The sequence below is a fragment of the Terrapene carolina genome, unplaced genomic scaffold (assembly GCF_002925995.2).
Source record: "Terrapene carolina triunguis isolate 2854851 unplaced genomic scaffold, T_m_triunguis-2.0 Scaffold38, whole genome shotgun sequence".
Lineage (NCBI taxonomy): Eukaryota > Metazoa > Chordata > Testudines > Emydidae > Terrapene > Terrapene triunguis.
Genome location: NW_020664389.1, coordinates 10225181 through 10249335, shown reverse-complemented (window position 1 = coordinate 10249335; position 24155 = coordinate 10225181). Strand labels below are relative to the sequence as shown.

Here is a 24155-nt window from a genome sequence, read left to right as displayed (position 1 = left end):
GTTCATTGGAGCTCATCTGGACTCAATCCGAACCAGATTCTCACTCCCACATCACATTCCTAGCTATCATACAGCTCATATGCACTCTCTCTGTTCGTCCCAGGATACAGGCAAGAATTTGCCTACAGCTCCTTGGTCACATAGCAGCCACCAACTTCATGGTCAAGTACGCCAGGCTACACATGAGATGTCTTCAGGGCTGGCTCAACTTCAACTTCAAACCCAACAGACACACCTTAGGTATGCTGCTAACTCCTCCAGCCAATGTTCTAGCTTCCCTACAATGGTGGACAAGACCAGAAAACCTCTGCACAGACATAACCTTCCAGCAACGATCCCCAATGCTCGTACTCACCACGGACGCTTCCCTAATCGGTTGGGGAGTGCATCTAGAAGGACACAAGGCACAAGGCCACTGGTCCACGTCAGAGACGCACCTACACATAAATTTCTTAGAGCTCAGAGCAGTGAGACGAGCTTGCCTTCACTTTCTTTCCCTCATAAAGAACAAATATATTTGGGTCCTAACAGACAATATAGCATGTATGTTCTACATCAACAGACGGGGGGAGCCTGATCACATTCCCTATGCATGGAAGCCCTCCAGCTATGGAATTGGTGCATACAACATCACATACAAATCATTGCTTCCTACCTACGTGGCTGCCACAACACTACTGCCGATGCACTTAGCAGGCACTTCTCTACAGAACACGAATGGGAACTGCACCTCACAATACTTCAACAGCTCTTCTCCCTCTGGGGCACCCCGTCAATAGATCTCTTTGCCACAACCCAGAATCGCAAATGTTGTCTATTTTGTGCCAGAGCAGAACTCGGGACTGCATCCCTAGGGGACGCGTTCCTCATCCCATGGAACACGTCTCTCCTGGATGCCTTCCCAGCAATCCCTCTGCTGCACAGGGTTCTTCACAAGACCAGAGATGACAAGGCCCGGGTCATACTTATTGCCCCGGCTTGGCCGAGACAGATGTGGTATCCATACCTACTCCACATGTCCTCCCGTCATCCACGGACTGTCCCCAGCAGATCAGATCTGCATTCCCAGGACAACGGATGGGTTCTTCACCGCAGCTCCAGAAGCTCCACCGGACAGCATGTTTTCTTCATGGTTCCAAACCCACGAACTAGCCTGTTCTGATCAAGTTTGATATGTCCGCTTGCACAATAGAAAAGACTCCACTCCTAAAACTTACCTGCAGAAGTGGAAACGTTTCTCCCAGTGGTGCTCACATAATCACTTAACACCCCATACGGTAACCCTCCCTAACATCCTAGACTACCTTCTAAAATTGAAACAGGATGGACTCTCACTCTGCTCCATCAAAGTACACCTGGTGGCACTTACCACCTTCCATGACTTGTTAGAAGGCTACTCACTCTTTACCCACCCCAACATAAAATGATTTCTCACGGGCCTACAAAATCTCTACCCAGAAATTTATCCAATGGCAGCTACATGGAATCTTAACCTCATTCTCCGTGGTCTCATGAAACCTCCATTTGAGCCCTTGGCTACCTTCTCTCTTCTTCATATGTCCACGAAGGTAGCTTTCTTAGTTGCAATAACGTCAGCACGGAGAGTAGGAGAAATAAGTGCTCTGATGGCCTATCCTCCTTACCCAATCTTCTCCAAAGACAGTCACCCTGAGACCACATCCTAAGTTTCTCCCTAAGGTGGTGTCCGCCTTCCACCTTAACCAACCGATATACTTACCTACTTTCTATCCCAAACGTCACAAGACTCCGCACGAGGCAACTCTGCATACTCTCAACATCAGGCGAGCAATCACCTATTATTTAGACAGGGCTAAACCATTTCGTAAGTCCTCGCGACTCTTTGTCTCCATTACCGAAAGATCGAAAGGTACGGCTATCTCTAGGCATCACCTGTCCAAGTGGATCTCTGACTGCATCAGATCCTGTTACCGCATCCAAAATATTCAACCACCCGAAGGCATTAGAACTCATGCCACTTGAGCCATGTCAACATCCATTGCCTTCTTACATAACGTACCCATTCCTGACATCTGTAAAGCGGCTACATGGTCATCTGAACACACGTTTGCCAAACACTATGCCATCACGCAGGATACCACGGCAGACACCATAGTAGTCATACAGTACTCTCTACAGTACTCACTGCCACATCTCTAAAGTCCCACCAACCATAATGTGTACTGCTCCACTCCCCGCCCTCCTCCTCTCTACTTTGGAGTACTAGTATGATTTCTCCATGGTAGAGAAGGAACTGAGGGGGGCGTGCTCGGGCAGATTCTAACGAGACCGCGAGACGCCAGCTTGAGCGCATGTGTCCCGACTAGGCACTGCTACCGAAGATCTCCGATCAACGGCGTCTAGAGTGGAGCACCCATAGGGACACACATCTCGAAGAACCTCAGTTACTGCAAGGTGAGTAACTTTCTCTTCTAGTATTACACAGCAATTAACATGAGCAGTTCTGTTTAGGAAAGAATTGTGGTATATTATTGTAACTGTATAGGCTGTAGATAAAATTGTTGGAATGATTATCTCAACAACAAAAAAGAACCAATTATTTATATTATTTTGTGCTTTAAGAGTTGTTGCACTTTGGCACATAAAAGATTACATGAGCACTTGCTAGCCATTACCCTACAATGATGATATGCCTTAATGTGTTTGGAATGGGAAATAACTATGCTAACTTTATTTGGTATCTATGGCAAGTGTTGGCATATTAATGGCAGCTAGTAAAACCAGATATGATGTCAAACACTAGATACGCACACCGCTCATCCACATATTAACCAAACCAACCATAAATAAAATATGATTTATATTAAAGTCAGTGTTTGACAAAAATGCCTTTCATCATTCACTAAAGTTAAGAGAATGAGGAGTACTTGTGGCACCTTGGAGACTAACACATTTATTTGAGCATAAGCAAATTTGTTAGTCTCTAAGGTGCCACAAGTACTCCTCGTTCTTTTTGCTGATACAGACTAACATGGCTACCACTCTGAAACCTGTCACTAAAGTTAAGCTGACTGCCAGAGTGAGTGAGTTTCTGTATTTGGGAACCGCTAACCATAACCAGCTAAAAATACAGATTTAACACTTAATCTTGTGATGTTGTTGTTTTTCTCTTGTAAACTAATTTCTTGCTTTCCAGGAGACTAATGTTTTCAATGGAAGTCTGAAAGCATGCAACTCTGCCTACAGATTTTTCGTTAGGGGGAGGAGGAATGTCATGGATACAATGTAAAATGGTTTCAGACTTCAAAATAACAATAATATAAATGTATGCACAATATCAATCATTTACGGGTATGCTTGATTTAAATTTTATCTACCTGTTTGTAACCAGACCTAATTAAGGATTTGTTATTTTTAATAATTTTCTTAAGGGGCACTCTTTTTTTGTCAGAATGCTGAAATATTAAAAGTGTGAAGAAATATATACATGGCAAACAACAAGATAAATAGTAAGCAAATAAAATGATCATCATTTGACATAATTTGTACTGTGTATTTACAAAAATGCTGTGGGTAACCATGCAACAATCCTCAATTATAAAATGGCTATATACCTTAGACAAATTGCTAAGCTAATGCCAGCCCATTTTTTTTATAGTAACTATAATGACGTTGAGGGCAAAAGTAAGCGTGACATCACAGATAAATAAACAGGATAAAGTTAGGCTGAAGCATAGGCTAAATAATATGCTGAAGATTTGAGTTTAAAACGAATAATAAAGAGAAACTGTGGTCTCGACAGACTTTTCAAATAGACCTGAAGGTTATCACTTGCTGATAGGGCATTTATTTGCTGATATTAGAGTTAGCTTAGATTCATAGATCTAGCAGAGATTTGTTTTAAGTATGATAGTTTCATCATTAAAATATAATTTTTCCCTTTAGTTTTTCTTCATTTAATATCCTAGTGAAACACGTTTGGGTTGAATAAGGGACCAAAAAAAAGTTTTTCTTGGTTCTCAGCTGCTTCAGTAAGCTCAAAGCAGAATTATACGGCTTTAATGTTTGTTCTTTTTGAAAGATTCCTTGAGGGAAACGAGTTTGGAAAGAAAATATGTAATGATTAAAGATAGAAATAAAATGTGTTTGAAATACTAAGAAAAATCTTGGTAAAGTGCAAGATATAGCACTATTAATCAGTTACTCTTAGTTTGCTTTCATGACAACACTGTAAATATCAAAAGTGCAGCTGAAGTTCAGGACATGCAGATTGGTGTCGTTAATATTCTGAAGTCAAATTAAGATTATATTTGCATATCATTTATTGCTTGTTCAAACTGATAGATTCAATATATCTATTCCTATGTAGATCACCTGAGAAATTGACCTTCCCATTTTTGATGGGAAGGTCATACAAGTATAAAATGTTAAAATGGCGTTACTTTTAAGAAAGACTGAGTCTGTGCTTAATTATTAATTGGACATTAGAGATTTAGAACCAGATAAAATAAGGAAAGAGAAGCAGTTTAGATGTAATTAACTTTTCTAGTATATCAAATATGTGTGTCAAATTATTGTTTAGACATGTAACTGTGGGATTTTTTTAACAGGATACAATTGTGTTCAGCTGATGGCTATTATGGAACATGCTTACTATGCCAGTTTTGGTTATCAAATCACAAGTTTTTTTGCAGCATCAAGGTAGGTTTTTCTAAGGACTTATGCACACCTTTCACTTTTTTCTGTGGCTGGTGAAATAGTATTTAAATTTAGGCAAATAGCACAATTTAGGCAAATAGCACACTGTAAGAATTCTGGCATCATATCCAGACTTCACTTTGTATTGAGTTTTTTTTATCCTAATAAATCAAACCAGCTGTCTATAATTATCAAACAGCTGTCTAGAATTATCAGTTCTATATGAAATTTTAATATAGTGTACAGCATAATAGAAAGATCATGAGAAATGTTAATTGGCAAAGCATTTTGATCCCAGCTTCTGAACTTTAGGACCTCAGCTTTGTTTTTTTATCCATAGACTGTTGTGCAAAATTGAGAATTAGCACAAATGATGTCCAGCATGTTGTGTTGTGGTAAATAAAAGTATCTTTAAGGTGCTTGTTCATAATAGGTATTGCCTAATTGTTTTGCTTTACAAAAAGGGTAGTCATGTAATGAAATGACAAGTTGCATATCCTGTAAGAATTAAATTTATTGCATACTCATAGCAGACTGTATTTAGATGGCTTTGAGGCCCATCAGTTTGTAGAAATAGGTGATGGTTAAAGATAAACTGTTCAAGAAAATGAAGGTAAATTTGAATGTTATTTTTAAGCTTCATCAAGAAGAAAAGTGACAAACTGAAAAACTTAGGAAGCTTTAATTGGTTTTAATTAGCTGAACAAACTGCACATTGTATATTGACAGCCTTTGATGATTTAAATAAAAATAATTGAACTGTAATAATGGCACCAAGTAAGTAAAAGTCGGATAACAACTTGCAACAGATGGCAAATTTTGGGCGGGGGTGTTATTTTCATTATTTCGTACTCATTTGAATCTATAGTAATTTATGTTATGTATCAGAGTACACTGATCGCTCACTCAATACCAAGTGGATTATTTAATTCTAATCATATAGAAATTTGTGAAGTTTGTATACTAAACAAGAAAATAGTTTACATTAAATATGAAAAGTGCAAAGTGTGTTAAACTGCTTAAAAATAAGACTGTGAAAATTGGAATACTTTTCATAAACCAGTTTTATCCAAGACTAGTTAGTTGTTGTTTTTTCCTGAAGTGAGTGGAGGAAAAAGCTCAAATTTGGGGGCAACCCATTTTTAAAAACTTTAAACATGCCTAAATTATTATTTATAATTTAGTCAGTATATAGTGTACTATTTTGTTTAAATGTCTTTATTGTCAGTTTGTATTGCACAATTGCTACTCCAACAGCGGGGAATTGTGACTATCTGAAGATCATTCATTCCCTCTACATGGGAGTTCCCTAGTAAATTACTTAAGCTTTTATCTATTAACTCTATGAATGTATAGTTTTCGGCATAAACCGTATTCAGCCTTTTTTTTTTTTTTTTTTAAATTTTGTTTCCTTTTTCTTTTTTTTTTTTTTTTTATTTTTTTTTTTTTTTTTTAACCCTTTTTCGTCTTTTTTTTTTTTTTTTTAAAATGAGGTTACCTCTGCCTAATGCATTGTATTTTCATGCTTGCAGCCGTTATGGAACCCCAGATGATCTGAAGGAATTGATTGACATTGCCCACTCCTTGGGAATTACTGTTCTATTGGATGTTGTACACAGCCATGCATCAAATAACTCTGAGGATGGTCTGAACAAATTTGATGGTACAGATTCCTGCTTTTTCCATTCTGGTCCTAGAGGAACTCATAGTCTTTGGGACAGCAGACTTTTTGACTATTCAAAGTACGTACAAAACCAGTTCAATACTGTAAATATAACAAATCAACAGTTTGCATACATACAATGTATTGTCTGCGGTCTAAGGGCTTGTCTACATGGGGAATTCACAGGAAAGTTAGTGCATAACAGCTATGGTGTGGACTCATGGTGCAATAGTTACTTCACACTAACTCCTAACTTTGAAAGTATGTAGTTTAGGTGAATCCAAAGGTGCTCTTAGTGTGGAATAAGAGTTAGTGCAGAATAGCTCTTGAGCAATAGCTACTCCTCACTAGTTATTCAAGGCTTTTCCCTGTATAGACAAGACCTAGGTAATGCTGTACATTTAATCTTGTGTGTTTATGCATTTATATCATCCTCCTTACCATACTAGCTGTGTTCCTAACAAATCATTACTACAGCATACAGGTTTACATTTGGTACATTTTTGTTTTCTCCTTCCTCTGAGGCAGCAAGGATTAGATATTGATATATAGTAGTCATCTTTTTTCTATGTTAAGCTGATTATTTCAATGATGGGGCTGTGGGAAAGCTTAGTTGCACAAGTGATGACCACAAATCTCACCACTTTCAGAGAAGAGTTCCATAGGCTTAGGACAGCTGCATCACAACTCCTCCTGTTGCTTCCATAAGTTTCATGCTTGAGGTTGACAGTGCCATAGTTTCTAAGGATTGTATCTGTCTAGGGATGTCACTGTTTCAGAGGAAATCTGTTGGTAATTTAGGCCAATCTCATGGAGAGCCGTGAAGACTGAGGATTTCCACTTGGTATTGAGTGAGCGATCAGTGTACTGTGATACATAACATAAGCACTGTGCCATTAAATAGGATGAACTGTTTGTATCTTGCCTTCTGATTAGAATAACTTCTTGGTAATTAGACTTTAATTAACAAATACACTTAAAATTCATGATGACAACGGGATGTATTGTCATTACTGCTAATCATAACTGCTTGGTGTTACAAGACTTGCAGTTACTCTCTATACCCATATTCAGATTACTTGAGTCACAGTTTGCTATGACCCATCCCAAAATTTTAATTTCAGTACATGGTTACATATTCTGTACATATGTTACATATTCTAGCTAAACAAATGCACTAAATCCATTTCTCCAGAATGAGGCAACTAATTGGCCTTTCTAGAAGAAAGTTCAAGATAGTGGAACTTGTATGGAATACTAAAGCTGACCCCTCTATTTCAGATTAACATTCATATCCAGTTTGAAGGAGTCACATTCCTTCCTTCTTGCACAGTAGTTCATCATCATCTTTTAATTCTACTGGGAAAAAAGGACTTGATAATTTCAGGTGCTTATTTCACTTTGAATACCTTCAGACATTACTAGAGGTGTCATTAGCTCTAAAAATGTGGTTATTTTTTACATGTTTCCTGACAGTATGATGAGATAAATGTTTCCATAGCAGAGTTCAGCAGACCTACAAATGGATTGTGATGAGTCATCTCTAATGAACTAGGAAAAAAAGGAAAAGGTTGAATAATTAAGACTTGAGGCCAGGGTGAATTAAATAGATCCTTCCAGAAAGGAACATAATGCCCTCCTGAAGTCATGTAATGACACAGAGAATATGACAGGTTTCAGAGTAGCAGCCGTTTTAGTCTGTATCCGCAAAAAGAACAGGAGTACTTGTGGCACCTTAGAGACTAACAAATTTGCTTAGAGACAAATTTGTTAGTCTCTAAGGTGCCACAAGTACTCCTGTTCTTTTTACAGAGAATATGTTTATATTTCATGTTTGTGTTTCATACAACTTGCTCAACTTTTAGTTTGGTTTTCAACATGTGTTGCTTCATACAAATTAGAGGTTCAAAGGTTAAGCAAACTTTGAGTCATTCTTTGTCCTCTGATGGGGAGGAGCTTTGTGGCTTGGTTTGTTAGCTAATGGGTAAAATTAATGTTCTGTGATTTGTTTCCTCAACAAAAATGTATCTATAGTAAATGTAGATCGTCTTTTTTTCCAAAATTTTGTGTGTTCCTATAGGTCTTAATGTCATGTGATGACCTGGCTTTAGGTCCAAAATTTCCTAATGTATTCCTACTTCTTGTAACAAAGATATTTTGCCTCAGCCATGTTATACTGGAAATTTATAGCAAAGGTTCAGTGTCAAAACATTCAGGTATTGCTAGTGCTGATTAATTTTAAGGCATGATAACATTCACACTGGCACATGAGTGGATCTAATGTCCAGAACAGGCATGTGTAAGAACAGTTGGGAGTAGACATTGACTGCTTATAAGGCTTCAGACGTCCATTTCTGGTTTTGTTTTTTTTTGTTTTTTTAATAAAAAAACAGTTGAATAACTTACTGAAGTTTTACTTGCTAGACTATCTCTTCAGTCTTCTGTTCATATAAACTTTTCTACTATACAATACATGAACCAAAATCTCTCCTCTCTACTGGGAATAACTGTTAAATCTACAGCTACTCAAACCTCTAATACAACGAATGCAAAATTTATTTCAGAATCCAGAGAAACTAGTTCTGTGCCATGAAAGAGATTAAGAAGCAGTTGCTTTATCAACCTAATCTGTCTGGATTTCAGTTTGAAATCCAGGACCTAAAGAAATATAATTTGTCTCACAAGGTTTGCAAGATTATTCAGTTGGGTAGGAGGGTGACTGTGAATGCTAAATATAATAGAAAGTGGCAAGGATCTGTAGACACTTCCATATAAAGCAAAAACAAGGGACTTGTACCTTGAGGCATTTTGAAATCTATTGGTCTGATTGTCCTGTCACTTATTTTGGTTTAAATGGGGAGTAACTTTAATTAAATCAATAGTTACATAGGTGACCTGTGTTCCGAATCTACAGAAAAAGTGCAATATATCTTGGAATTCACTTTTGAAAGCTTAGAGTTGAAGGGGACAGAGAGCACGGGGGAATGAAAGGAAGGATTGTTCTCTTGTGACTGGGACTTTATTAAGGGAGGAAGGGGGTGGGAAGATGTGTGTTTAACTCATCCCGTTATCTAACTAGTGAAGACAAGTTTGTAGCTTTCCAATGGGTTAGCAGGGCATGGTAAAGACTATGGGGGAGCATAGGGTTTACCTTAATCTGCTAATCTGAGTTTATATATATAAAAAAAAAATACACAAATTGCCTTGTCTTTGACCTTGTCTTCACTAATACAAATATGTTTTTTTTTGGTTTGTTTGTTTGTTTTACCTCGGGGTTACTAACGTAAGTGAGCTAACCAGATGTGAAAAAAACATGGCATCACCTAGCATAGACAGATTTTAATATTTGTTCTAACATGTTAGCTGATTGATATTTTAGAGGTGTTTAAAAATTCCCTATCTTAGGTGCAAACATGTTTAAAATACCTAATTCAAATGTGTTACGTCACAGCTTTTTTCCTATCTAGTCAAGGCCTGAGAATGTGGCTTGATTCCCCCCTCCCCAACCGTATTGTCACCTCACCATTCTTCCTAAAAGTTAAATCTTTGGCTCTAGTCATATGACCTTTTGGGTTTCTGTGTTGATTAAGCCAAAATGTTAATATAGACACTTTAACACACTCTGGGCCAGATCTTCAACTGGTGTAAGACTGTGTCGCTCTGCTGACTTTGCTGCAGATATACTGATTTACACGAGTTCAGGGCCTGACCGTATATGATTAATACTGAAGGCATGCTGGCATCTAGATAGGATTCTACCAATTTCACGGCTATGAAAACTGTGTCAATGACCATGAAATAAGCCTTTCCCTGTGAAATTCCGGTCTCCCCCAGTCAGTGGACTCATAACTGCAAGTCCTGGCTGGGCTGAGGAGGGATAGGAGTTGTCCTTTCCTGCCATGGCAGCTCTGCTGTTATGGAAAGATACCCAAAGCTTCTCAGATATGAATTTATTTGTTTTAAATCTGCATCTTGTTTTTTGGTAAGTATTAATATCCACATTTCTAGATTCAGGACACGTAACTTTTACTTCTCAGGTGCTCAGATGAATTAGATGGTTTATATAGTAAAAACTCCTATATTCAAGTGCTCTAAATTTCAAAACACTTTGGTGGTGAAATCCTGATGAATTATGTGGGAGCACTTCTGGTGTCCATAACAGCAGACACCTGGTTAGAAAAGGGTGCATTTATTTTTAAAGGAACACTCTTTTAATGTATGTGCAAAAATGTTATATTATTTTTATAGTATTTTAAATACTTTGTACCATTTTATAAACCTTTTCTGGTACTGTGCTGGTGATTGTGGCGCTCTGCCTAATACATCGAAGAGAAGGCAGCATGTCAAGACAGTTCTATTGTGTAGCATTGAATTCTCAAACCCACCTTTTGTACACCTTTTGAAGCATACTCTTTTCTGAACTTTTCAGTGCTCTTTATTTACAGATACAGTTAAGGGTCTTTCAACTACATTTATACAGTAGCAATGACATCCAGTGGCAGGTCAGGTTTATCACAGGTGTGTATTCCTTGGGGATATCTTGAAAATTATATCACTGATTAAAGGTGATGTTCAGAATAACTATCAACCCATCACTAAATTAATAAGTATGCTGAGTTTATAGGTTTTTGGAACAATGTAGAATCTAGAGCCATTACAGCATTACTTTAAAGGAACTATATGTTGTGTTTCATAAGTATAGTATAAAATCATACAAATGTATTGATTTTTTTCTTGATTATTTTTGGAAAGTTATATATTTGGTATGGGAACTTAAAGCTTTGGATTAGTAAAGGTACTGCTTTACAGCACAGATGTTTACTTTAAGCCTTTAGTCTTTATCTTTCCCCTATTAATGTATTACCCAATTTCTCGAGTACAAATGAGTATGTGTGATTAAAAGCTACAGTATGCTACTTTTTTATCACTTTGATTTTAGTAGTCAGGATTTCCTAAAATGCATTAGAACCTCTAAGTCCTAATTTTGAAACAAGACTAAAATAGTAAAGTGAATAGTATCTGTGCGCATCTTTTCTATGTTTTGTTTTACATAATGAAAATGAGCAGTTTATTTGCAGATACATATTTATGGACTTAGCAATGGGAATAGCAGCTAGGACTAAAGGCCGCCTAGTGTGGACTCAGAGTATTTTTGGACCTACCAAGAGAAGGAGTGATGTACTGGAGCTTTAATTTTTTATAATGCACTAACCATTAAAATAAAAACAAAAAAGTTCCACCCGTGAACATATGGGTTATAATATATGCAAACTACATATCACTGAAAGAATTGCTTTAATTTTTAATACACATTCTTGCTGTTAGAAGCTTATTTTCTTTCGTGGTTTAAGTTTAGATTGATATGACAGCATAGACTTTAAAGCCACAGATGCTCTTTAACTTAGAAGATCTTGTGAGAACATATAATTTCCTTTGAAGTATCCCGTTTCCTTTATTAACTCCCAACTTGGCAAACACAGCTGTGTGCGAAGTCTCTCAAATATAGCTGCAAAAACAATGATTTTGTGATAATTAAGTGATGTACTGATACATTGAGAAGTGACATTGAAAAATTACACCCAATTTTCCTGAATTTTAAAATACGTTATGATGGTCGCTACTTTTGAACAATTAATTAAGTGAAGATGCAGTAGCATCTTAAGTAGGGACACTTTGACAAAGATTTTGCATGGTGGGGTACATCAGCGAAGACCCAATGTTCACTGCAGACATTTATTCCTGATCAACCTGATGCTCCAAATGCAAGCTTGTAACTTCCAAAGAATTTTCATGTGATGAGTGCAGCAGATTATACAAGCAATTATAAGGTGACATGCCCATTCTGAATAGTAATTATTAATGAAAAGAGTAATTAAAATAAATATAGTAACGTGGCTGAGGCAATAAAAAAATAAGAAAAATACCAATTATTAAAAAGTAGAGAATCTCAATTTCTGTTTAATATATGCGGCATTACAGAAAAGTCATGTTTCCAAGAATAATTAAGCAATGAGCCTCTTCTGGGGGAGAGATGGGAAAAGGGGCATAAAGATGGTTTTCAGCTGTGCTGAGCACCTGTTGACTTCTGAGCCAAGGGGGGAAAAATCTCATCTGCTTTAAAATGGTATAGCCATAATCAGCAGGTGGTATTCTTTTTTGCCCACTTACCTCTCCTAAGTGTATGCAGAGCTGTGGCCTTTGGATAGTTGGCAGAAACTCTTTGAACCCCCTTTTTGATGTATTTACCCATTGGAAAGAAGAAAAATTGCAATGATGGTAGTGGGGGAGGGGAGGGAGAGTACTAAAAACCCCTTACATTTAACGAAATGAAACTGATGACAAGTGTCAAAACAGTGCATATAGTAACAGACGTTCCAGTCGGTAAAGTGCAGCAGTTTACTTGATACTGAGCAGAAATACATCTGAAAACAGCCATCCATGTCATATGTGAGTGGCATCTTTTGTTACAAGGCCTTAACTTTGCAGGAAAGGCAGAAAGGGGGAAACGAACTGCACCCATGGCTCCCTTTTAAACCAGATTGCAGTGGGTATGCCCAGTCTTAATTACTCCTTCAGAAAGTAGCAGTTTCTGCCCTAGCCAGTTATGATATTGGGTTGGCCACTGACCAAAGAACAATTCTGTGGGTTGCTATCTGACAACTCTGTATAAAAGGGAAGGGAACAGTATTTGTGGATTTTGTTCTAAATTTTAGAATGTAAATAGTGTTACCAAGACATTGATACTAACACGACTGATATAAATGGTGGAGGTCAGTTCAGTTGATACCTCATGATCATCCTGTTGCTTAGGATTTTTTTCTGTTTGGGGTGAGAAAGCACTGCACTATTTAAACTGTGAATGTTGTTGTAGTTGTAGTCCCAACATTTCAAGTGAGTTAAAATCTATAAGAGTCTAGTTTGTCAGTATTTGCGTACTTGTCTGATGAAATTAGGAATATTGTTGGTTATGTGCATGTGTCTGTTTTGATTACATTTAGTTTTGGTCTATTTGGGTTACTGATGTTCAGTGTGATTATCTGAAGTGTCAAATCAAGATTAATGATAAAATTTTAGTAAAGAGGGGTTTAACATGTCATAAGAGGCATTAACTAGATTCTTAGGTGCTATTGCAGTAGAAATAATAATAGACTACTTGATGCCTGCTTTCTGTTTAAAATTCCTCTGGATTCTGTTCTGGACAGTGCTGTTGCATGGTGAGACTAAAGGGCTGAAATAATGTTTTAATTGAAAAGTGACTTGATGAGTAAGAGGATTTTTCTGCAGAAAATAATGGTTCTTGGGATGAAAAAAGAAAAATTGTGAACAGTTCTTAAAATGATAATAATAATAAAAAGGCTTTAGGTCCATGTGAAAAGATCATTGTGCAATACTACACTTGCATGCTTAATTATTGCAACATTATTAATAAACTGGGCAATTATGTGTACAAATGGACGCTCAAAAATCTCCCAAAGAGGGAATGTTGTCCACTGGTTAAAGCACAAGTGTTTGGAAGTCAAGTTCTATCATACTGCTGGCTCTCCCACTATTTTGTTATGACTTCGGGCAAATTATTTAATCTCTGTTTCTACGTCTGTTAAATGGAAGTACTTTGCATGGGTATTTTGTGGTTTTTCCATTTGGGGAACACTTGGCGATGCTCTGAAAAGTAGAATTAAACTTTTAAAAAGGAGGAAAATTGTGGAACTAGCAAGATACTTAATTTCACTATATATAATCTTTTTTTGTTCCCTCTGATACCTCCTTCATTCCCCTCTTCTTCATTTGCTAAGTCTTTGGTTGATAAGCTTAAGGGCAGGGATTTTGCTTACATTGCAGTCTTTTGAAGAGCCACACACACTGCTGGTACTGTACAAATAATGGCATCTAGTTACCCAGCCTGCCGCTCCTGTATCAGTTTCCCTTCACCCACAACACATTGTACTCTGGTACTCTTCAAAGCCATTCAGTATGTAGCTTTCTTTGCTACTGTCATGTTGTCTTTTACTTTATTAGTACTGTTCCTGTTCTTAGGGACTACAAAATGCATCTCTTCAATTTAATAATAATCTTATGTATGTGACCGCAAACCCACAGCAGATTATTACAGAAAATCCCACTTGCATGAAACTTTTCAATCAATCAGTTGAGGAAACAACTCAAAAGTTGTACATCTTTAGAGAGTAAATAATTCTGTATTTGACACTTATGTCAGAGAACCTCTGACTTAATGTCTGGGACTAAGGGACTTCTCCACCAAGGTGTTCATATACTATTGTCTACTTCACTCCTTTATGCATATACAAAGAGTAGTTTGTCCCTTAGCCATGATTCTAGGGCATTTTTAATTGTTCTTCACCCAAGCAATTAAATGCAATTGAATAATTAATTCTCGACAGGCAGAGAAGAAAAGGTTTATTTGAACCCTCCATAAGTCTCTAAGCTATTGCAACGTGCAGAGTGAAGTAACAATTTCCTTCTTATCCAATGGCAAAATATGTTCCCTGAGCAACTGTTTCCTTATCCAACCTCAGACCACTGGCCTCGTAGACAACTTGCAGAGCTGCAGTACCTGAGCACTCCTAGACCAGCTAACATCCATAGTACTCTTCAAAGCCATTCAATATGCAGCTCCCCCCACTTCTGTCATGTAGTGTCTTGTACTTTCTTTATTAGCACTATAGCAATTCTTCAATGAGGATGTCAGTTTTCAAACAACATTTTAGCACAAGATCATCACAGCACAGTATGTTAAACTTCCTTACTAAGAAAGTAAACCTGTAAGAGAGAAATGAATGCCTTTGAGGTGTGAATCCATTAAGTATTAAACCACAACAGGAGGTAGAATTATGAGATAATTATTCCTCTGAGAACAATTCACTTGAAGTATTTGTTTTGTATTGTTACAGAATCTCAGGGTCTGGTAACATAGGCAGGTGTAGGCATTGCAGGGAAAATTAAGTTTTATTATTGACGGAAACTAGCCAGGATGTTAAAGATAAATTTCTTCTTCGAGTGATTGCTCATATGTATTCCACAATAGGTGTGCATGCTCGCCACGTGCACCGGTGCTGGCAGTTTTTCTCCTAGCAGTACCTGTAGGGGAGTGCCCTAGCAATCCCTGGAGTGGCACCTCCATGGCGCGGTATAAGGGGTGCTGTGTGCTCTCCCCACCCTTAGTTCCTTCTTGCCGCCAGTGAAGGTGCTTCAGAACTGCTCTGCTCCAGCTTTGCTGGAGCTTGTCTCCAAAACTGCTTGTTCGTTCAGTGTATGGTACCTGTAGTTAGTTAGCACATGCCCCATGCCCCAGGTTTTAAGTCGTGCGACACTTGTAGGCGAACTATGTCAGTGAGTGATCCGCACGCGGACTATTTACACTGTTTGGGGAAACCCATCTCAGCGATCGCTGCAAGATTTGCAAGTCATTTAATCCTCGTACAAGAGAGAAAGGGACATCAGGCTCCTGGCTATTCTGATGGAGTCAGCGCTGACCCCGGCTCTGGCGTCCCGCTCTGAGTCGGCACCGGGCACTGCGGTGTCGGCGCACAGCGACCCTTCGGCGCCATTGACTTGTAGGCACCGCTCCCCGTCCACGGGGCACGCCAAGAAGGCTAGGAAGAGGCCTTCTTCGCCGCGGCACCTGAGTAAACCCGTGACAGAGGCTAGACCCATGTTGGGCAGCCCTCGATCCCCACTGGCCTCTAGACTCAAGTCGAGCAGAGTAGCCCGGCCCATTTGGAGCAGGCCTCCCTGGATGTCCGGATACCCTCCACTCCAGAGGCCCTGCAAGCAGCCCGGATGTTATGTCCATGCCGGTACCAGGAGCACCGCCGATGTCGGCCCCGCACTCCAGAGGCAAGCCACTGCTGGGATCTCCACAGTCACTCCTGGTTCGGTACCAGTCAGGTCGAGGGAACATTCCCGACGCCGTTCGCTGCCCAGCAACCGTTCAGGGCAAAGTCCACGTGGATCGCCCTCAATGCCCACCAGCCCGTCTGCTTGGGTTCCGTCTGACCGAGACTCTCGGCACCGCTCCGCCTAAAGGAGCAAACACCAATGGGACCGAGGCAGACAACGCCAAAGGTCCTCGTCTCGGAGGGGCTATCGCAGCCGGTCGCGGCATGAACGTCGACTTCATTCCCGTTCGTCGTCCCGCTTCAGGACCCCGCCACAGTACTGCCTCCGCAGCCCCAGGCGTCTCGCTATCACAGGTCTGCCCGCTGGAGCCAATCGCGGAGCAGCTGTTACCGACTGTACTGGTCCTCCATGTCGGGATCGCGGTCCTGGGATCGGCATCTCTCCCGGCACTGCCGCTCCTCCCGGTCCAGGGACAGCGGCAGGTCATATGTCAGCCCGGCCTCCCTTCGTAGTCATCCATCAATGGGCCAGCCAGGCCGAACAGCCGGCTCTGCCGGTGCCACAGCAGGTGCAGTGACACTGGGCCCTGTGGCCAGCCGAATGGTACCAGTGGGCACCGTGGCCCCTGACGCAGCCCCCAGTGGGGGCTCACTTGGTTGCCGGAGCCTCAGAAGGACCATCGGCCTCCCTCTCCAGACCCCCAAGGAAGGAGTCAGTGGAACCTAAGTCCTCAGCACCGTGCCCGGAGACCGACCAGGTGGTGGACACTCCGGTGCCAGTGGGGACACAAAGTATCGTGCCGGCCTCCTCGCCCTCCCCAGATGAGGTGATTACGGCCCCTCCTCCCTCCATCCCACAGGAACCAAGAACTCTTTTAAAAAAGGTGGCATCAAGCGTCTACCTCCAAGCAGTGGAGATGGAGGAGCCCTCAGACTCCCTGTTTAATGTACTCTCCTCCTTGGCACTGGGCAGGGTGGCCTCGCCTCTCCACGAAGGTGTGGCAAAAATTTCAAATGCCCTGTGGCAAACCCCGGCCTCATTGGCCCCCATCTCTAAGAGAGCGGAACACAAGTATTTTGTACCCGCCAAGGGGCATGAATACTTATACAACCACCATGCTCCTAACTCCCCAGTGGTCCAATCGGTCAACCACAGGGAAGAGCAGGACCAACCAGCTTCTACCCCGAAAAATAAAGATTCAAGGAGGCTGGACTCGTTTGGAAGAAAAATGTATTTGTCCTCGAGCTTCCAGTTACAGGTGGCGAACCACCAGGCTCTCCTGGGCCAGTATGAGTTCAGTCTGTGGGGCTCCCTGCCCAAGTTCGAGGACTCCCTCCAGGAGCGCGACAGGAAGGAGTTCAAAGTGCTGGTGGAGGAGGTCACAGCGACTGCCAGGGCAACCCTGTAGGCAGCTTCGGATGCAGCGGACACGGCCGCACGGTCCATGGCCTCGTGGTGTCCATGAGAAGGGCGTCAGGGCTCCTGCTCGCTGGGCTGTCCAGCCAGGCGCAGACCTCCCTGTAGGACCTCCTGTTTGATGGCAAAGCTCTGTTTGCAGAACAAATGGATACAAAGCTGCATGGCATGAAAGACTCCCGCACGACTCTCCAGACTCTGGATCTCTATGTTCCAGCTTCTGGCTAAACCTAAGTTCAAGCCGCAGCAGACTCCTGCTTGGGCCACCCATTCAAAATACAAGACTGCTTATAAGAAGTTGCGAGACTATAAGAGGTGCCCACAGAGGCAGTCTCCGCCTGCCCCCAAGCCTGGGTCCTCCAAGGGAAGCTAGCGGGGGAAAAGGCGGTTTTGACAGCATGCCCGGGGGTGCCCTGCCAGTTTTTTCATCAGGGATCCACCCTCAATAAAGCTTCCCTTTTCCAATCGATTGTGTGCTTTTACTCCCACAGTGGTCGCGGCTGACCTCAGACCAATGGGTCCTCAACACCATCTCCCAGGGCTACACCCTCCAGCTAACTTCTTCCCCGCCCAACCACCCCCCGCCCTCATCTCTCCTGGGGGACCCCTCACATGAGGCTCTGCTTGAGCAGGAGGTGGGATGGCTCCTAGGCCTAGGAGCGGTAGAAGCAGTACTGGAAGTTCAAAGGCACGGGGTACTACTCCCGCTATTCCCTTATCCTGAAGGCCAAAGGGGGGCTCAGCCCCATCTTGGACCTGCGAGGCCTGAACCAGTACATGCTGAAGTTCAAGTTCTGCATGGTCTCCCTGGCCTCCATCATCCCCTCCCTGGATCCCGGGGACTGGTACGCCGCCCTCGATCTGCAGGATGCATACTTCCACGTTCATATATTCCAGGGACACAGGCGCTTCCTCCGTTTCATGGTGGGGCAGGAACACTACCAATTTATGGTACTCCCATTTGGCCTGTCCACCGTCCCCAGGGTATTCACAAATGTATGTCGGTGGTTGCGGCCTACCTCAGGCGCCGGGGGCGGGGGTCCAGATCTTCCCCTATCTGGACGACTGGTTGGTCAAGGGTAGCTCCCGGTCGCAGGTGCGGGATCATGTGGCGCTCCTTCTGTCCACGTGCACCGCTTTGGGCCTGTTGGTAAACAACACCAAGTCCACGTTAGTCCCGGTACAACACATAGAGTTTATCGGGGTGGTCCTGGACACCTCATCGGCCAGAGCCTCCCTCCCACTGGACAGGTTTGAGACCCTGAAGGGGCTCATTGACACAGTCACAAGGTTTCCGGTGACAACAGTCAGAGCATGCCTCCAGCTCTTGGGTCACACGTCGGTGTGCACGTATGTGGTCCATCACGCCAGACTCGGAATGAGTCCCCTCCAGCTCTGGTTGGCCTCGGAGTTCTCCCAGGCCAGGGACAGGATAGACAAAGTCCTCACGGTGCCTGAGCCAGTGATCACCTCCCTAAGGTGATGGTCCTACCCGAGAAACATGCTCCAAGGGGTCCCATTCAGGGGCAGGGCCCTGTCACTGGAACTGGTGTCCAACGCGTCGAACCTGGGATGGGGGGCCCATGTGGGGAATGTTCAGACCCAAGGTCTGCGGTCGGCCTAGGATCTGACCCTCCACATAAACGTCAAGGAGCTCAGGGCGGTACGGCTGGCATGCATGGCCCTCCACTCGCACCTGGGGAGTTGGGTGGTCAGGGTGCTCACGGACGACACGGCCTCGATGTGCTACATCAACAGGCAAGGCGGGGCCCTATCCTCTGCCTTCTGCCGCGAAGCCCTCAGGCTGTGGGACTTTTGTATAGCCCACGACATCTGCCTATAGGCCTTCCATCTGCCGGACGCACGGAACGCACGGGCAGATCACTTGAGCAGGGACTTCTCCTCTCAGCACGAGTGGTCTCTCCACCCAGAAGTGGTGCACAGACTTTTCCAAGTGTGGGGACTCCCAAGGTGGACCTGTTCACGACTCGGCAGAACCGTTCTGCTCCGGGGGGGGCTGGGACAGGGCTCTATCTCTGATGCCTTCCTCTTGTCCTGGTCAAGCCAGTTTCTCTATGCCTTTCCCCAGTTCCCGCTGATCGGCAAGGTGCTGGAAAAGATAAAGATGGACAAGGCCTAGATCCTTCTGATTGCCCCGGCATGGCCCAGGCAGCATTGGTATGGCATCCTCGCGGGCCTGGTGGTCGCCCCGCCATGACCGTTGCCATCCCGCCCGGACCTGCTCTCCCAGGACCAGGGCCGCCTCCTCCACCCCAATCTAGTGGCACTCCACCTCACGACGTGGCTGCTCAATGGTTAGGTAGGGAGGAAAGGATGTGCTCGGAAGGGGTTCAGCACATCCTCCTAGAAAGCAGGCGGCCCTCCACGTGCTGAGCCTACTTGGTAAAGTGGTCTCGGTTTTCCAGATGGGCAGACGATCGGGGTGTTTCCCCAGTGGCCGCCCCAATCCATCTTATTCTGGACTACCTCCTTCACCTTAGAGCCCAGGGCTTGGCTCCCTCATCAGTCAAGGTGCACCTAGCGGACATATCGGTCTTCCATCCGCCGGTGCAGGGCCACACGGTATTCTTCCATGCTATGACCGGCGGATTCCTTAAGGGGTTGGATTGTCTCTTCCGTATGTTAAGCCCCCAGTCCCGCAATGGGACCTAAACCTGGTGTTGGCCTGTCTCACGGGGCCTCCGTTTGAGCTGCTAACCACATGCTCCTGGTCACACCTCTCGTGGAAGGTGGCCTTCCTGGTTGCGATCACATCGGCTAGGTGGGTCTCGGAACTCAGGGCCCTGACCTCCCAGCCCCTGTACACTGTGTTTCATAAAGATAAGGTCCACCTCTGCCCACACCCTTCGTTCCTCCTGAAGGTGGTCTCCACCTATCAACTGGGCCAGGACATTTTTCTGCTGATTCTCTGTCCCAGGCATCCAGCGAGGAGCACCACCTCCACACTCTGAATGTGAGACAGGCTCTGGCTTTTTACCTGGAGCGGACTAAGCTGTTCAGAAAATCCTCGCAACTGTTCATCGCCTCGGCCGAGCACATGAAAGGTTGGCCGATCTCCACTCAGCGGCTCTCCAACTGGATCACCTTGTGCATCTGTACCTGTTATGACCTGGCGGGAATCCCTCCACGACCAATTGTGAAGGCGCACTTGACTAGGGTGCAGCCTTCATCGGCTGCCTTTTTGGCCCATATCCCCATTCAGGACATTTGTAGGGCTGCCACGTGGTCACACGTTCACCTCGCATTTTGTGATTGTCTCTCGGACCAGGGAGGACAGCAGATTCGGCAGGGCCATTCTCCATCTCGAGAGTTTGTGAACTCCTTCCCACCTCCAACAGATTTAGCTTGGAATCACCTATTGTGGAATACACATGAGCAATCACTCGAAGAAGAAAAGACAGTTACCTTTTCCGTAATTGGTGTTCTTCGAGAAGTGTTGTTCATGTCTATTCCACATCCCACCCTCCTTCCCCTCTGTCAGAGTTTTTTGGCAAGAAGGAACTGAGGGTGGGGGGAACATCCAGGTCCCTTTATACCGCGCCATGGAGGCACCACTCCAGGGGTTGCTAAGGCGCTCCCCTATGGGTACTGCTAGGGGAAAGACTTCCGGCACCGGTGCACGTGGCGAGGACGCACACCTATTGTGGAATAGACATGAGCAACACATCTCGAAGAACACCAGTTACGGAAAAGGTAACTGTCTTTTCCCCTAGGATTATTCTGTAAGGGGATTGTCTCTTAAGAAATAAGTGCTGCCTTCCATGCCCCAAGTCCCAAAATTATCTAAAAAGCAGAGACCATTTGAGACATACAGATGACTGCTCAGAGATCCAAACATTTGGCATGAGGCTATATCAGAGATTACATCCCAAACTACCAGTGGGTCTTTTTCTACCACTTGTAAGGAACATCTGCATCACTTCACTTCTTTGCATTGCAATACTATTTGTGTTCTTTCTCTTTGTTAAATAATTAAATGTAAAATATTCCAGTAACCCTTGGGCCAAGATTTTAAAAAATGGGCGCCTAAAGTTGTTGTTGGGGGGTTTTTTTTGCTTTTTGTTTTGTTTTTTGTTATTTTTTAAATGCAGATTTAGGCAACTAAATAAGTGGCTTGATTTTCTATCAAGCAGTTTCCGTGGAAGTTAATATGGGGATGGGAACATGAAGTGTCATGCTCCTTAATCTCAGTTGTTTGCTATGGTTGGAGGAAATAAAGGGATGTATACCTCTGGACAGTGGCTATTTGGGTAAGGCTGGAAGTGAGGGCGCTAGGAGTCGAATTCCTTGTGGAAGGCAGGAAAAAGGGTCTGAGTGCCCAAAGAAGAGCATGCTCTGTAGAGAGCAGTGGGTCTTGCTGTCTGCCCTGCAGATGAGCTCCTGAGTGGAGTTGCCAGAGTTGTGAGAGTTGGCAAGAAGTCTCCTACTTGGCAAGGTTCAGCCCAATAGGAGCAAGTAAACTGATAATAAACTATTTTAAAAAATTAAATGTTTATATCTACAAAGCCAAAACAGTTCTTTATAACATATAGAAGTTCCTCAATGCTCCATTACCTCCCTTCCCCCCCCCCCCCCCCAAATAAACCCCCAAAAAACAAAAAGTACGCTTTCTTGGCCAGGCCTGAGAGGAGGAGAAAATGCGAGCTTATAATCCAAACCATTGTGTAGACATAAGGTGCCAAAAATTGTGTAGGTTTTTGTTGTTTTGTGTTTTATTTAAAAACCAAACAAACGTGGAAATCTTGGAAACTCCAGAACTTAAAAATTCCTTGACTTTTTTTTTTTCTAAACTTCACAGAAAAAATAAATTTTATCTGGAAACTTGGGATATGAAATTTAAGGAGAACTAGTTTGTCTTTTGGTTGAGTTGGAGGGAGGCTGAAAATCTGGCTTCTAACAGGAAACCATTTAAGATAGCAACCTTAAAACTGGAGGGACTAACTACTATTGCCCTGTGTTAGCATTGATTAGAGAGAATAGTGCTTTATCAAACATAGGGAATAAGTTAGTTGTGTGTAGTGTATGTAACTTGGATCACACTGTACTGGTGAATTTGACCAATGTTTGTTTTAGGTTGGGCTTTTTTGGTATGTTTAGCTGCAAACAAAAGAAAAATATTGATCTCCTCTATCATATGCAACTTTATTTCATTCTGTGTATAAGATATTAGATAGTCAGCAATAAATAACATGCTGTTGCTAGTACTATGGTAGTATTTGTACCTAACTCTCTATTTTGGAGGAAGCTGATGTCAGTTTTAAGCTTAGGCTAAAAATTTCTTTCCTGTTAATTGTTTTGAGCAACCAGTAAATCTGCATAGTTTGTCCTGGTCTATATTTACGGTTTACCTAAGATTCTCTGAAACAATGCTGAATCACACGTTATCCTGCTCTACATTTGCAGCCAAATATGTTTGTGGCACTAGTTAACATTGGATGAATTATAGACCAAGTTTTAAACTGATTGCTATCTTCAACCTATAGACTAGTATCAGTGACAAGGTATTGTAGTGGATTGCTTTTCTTTGGGCATAGGTTGGGGAATGGGTTCCGTGCATATAAGTTGGGGGAGGAGTTTGTTCAGTGGGGTACAGTCTAAATATTTGATTGCAAAGTCTACTTTGTATACTGTTGAACGATTATGAATGAATTGCCGAAAAACGTAAAATTTATTAAACTGTTTGTTCTAACCTATAAGTATATTAATTACTTGATTAGCTATCTTGTCAAAAAGGCTTAAACTTGAAGACTATGCTGTGTATTAAATGGAACTAGTCCGTTGCATAACTTTAATTTCTTTTGCATGTTTCTAATTCACTGTTTCCATACTACGTGTTAGCTTGAAACGCCCAAGAGATATGGGATATTCAAGGCTCTCAACAGTTACTTTACCAATATTAAAGTGAGCAAAAGAGGTTGTACTTTATGCATGTAGCTTATAATGTATGAAGCACTGATTATTAACATTTTTCAGTATTGAAGACAAGTGTTACACCATCTGCTTAGTCTAATAGTGTCATCAATAATACCTACTTTTAAGTATTCTGAAGAATGTACACCAAATTTAACAGATTCTTCTTGTATTTTGGGAGGGTATCTTTGCTGCAGCTGTATTACACATTCAGATGTAAACAAATAGAATCATTGAACTCTTGAGAAGGTTGTGCTTTTACAATATGTGCATGTTTGTTAAACATTGGTTTGAAACGCATAAGATTCCGGTACTGATACTTATTTTTTTTCTATTTATTCTAACTAGAGTAATAAACAAAGCAAGGTCTTTCTTAGATTAACTGTAGTGCAATTTTCTTGTTTGAGTGGCAGAAACACTTCAATTAATTTTTCAAGTTGTGACCCCTATATTCATACCCTACATGCTACTGCAATAATATTTGTACAAAATATGCTTCATGAGATAGTATGTGAAAGCTAATAACATGCTGGTTATTAACATTGTAAAATGCATGTGTTAACATTACATCTGAAGTTATGAATTCCCTCTGTATGATGTTACTAAAACA

General features: G+C 42.2%; 1 protein-coding gene across 1 annotated transcript in view; it reads left to right on the top strand.

Annotated features, from left to right (window-relative positions):
* Nucleotides 1-24155, top strand: part of GBE1 (1,4-alpha-glucan branching enzyme 1) — a 304322-nt gene that overhangs the window by 159705 nt on the left and 120462 nt on the right. The window contains exons 6-7 of the mRNA XM_026652625.2: nt 4590-4680; nt 6210-6419. Of these exons, the coding sequence (XP_026508410.1) occupies nt 4590-4680; nt 6210-6419 (301 nt within the window). The remainder of the gene's footprint in view (nt 1-4589; nt 4681-6209; nt 6420-24155) is intronic.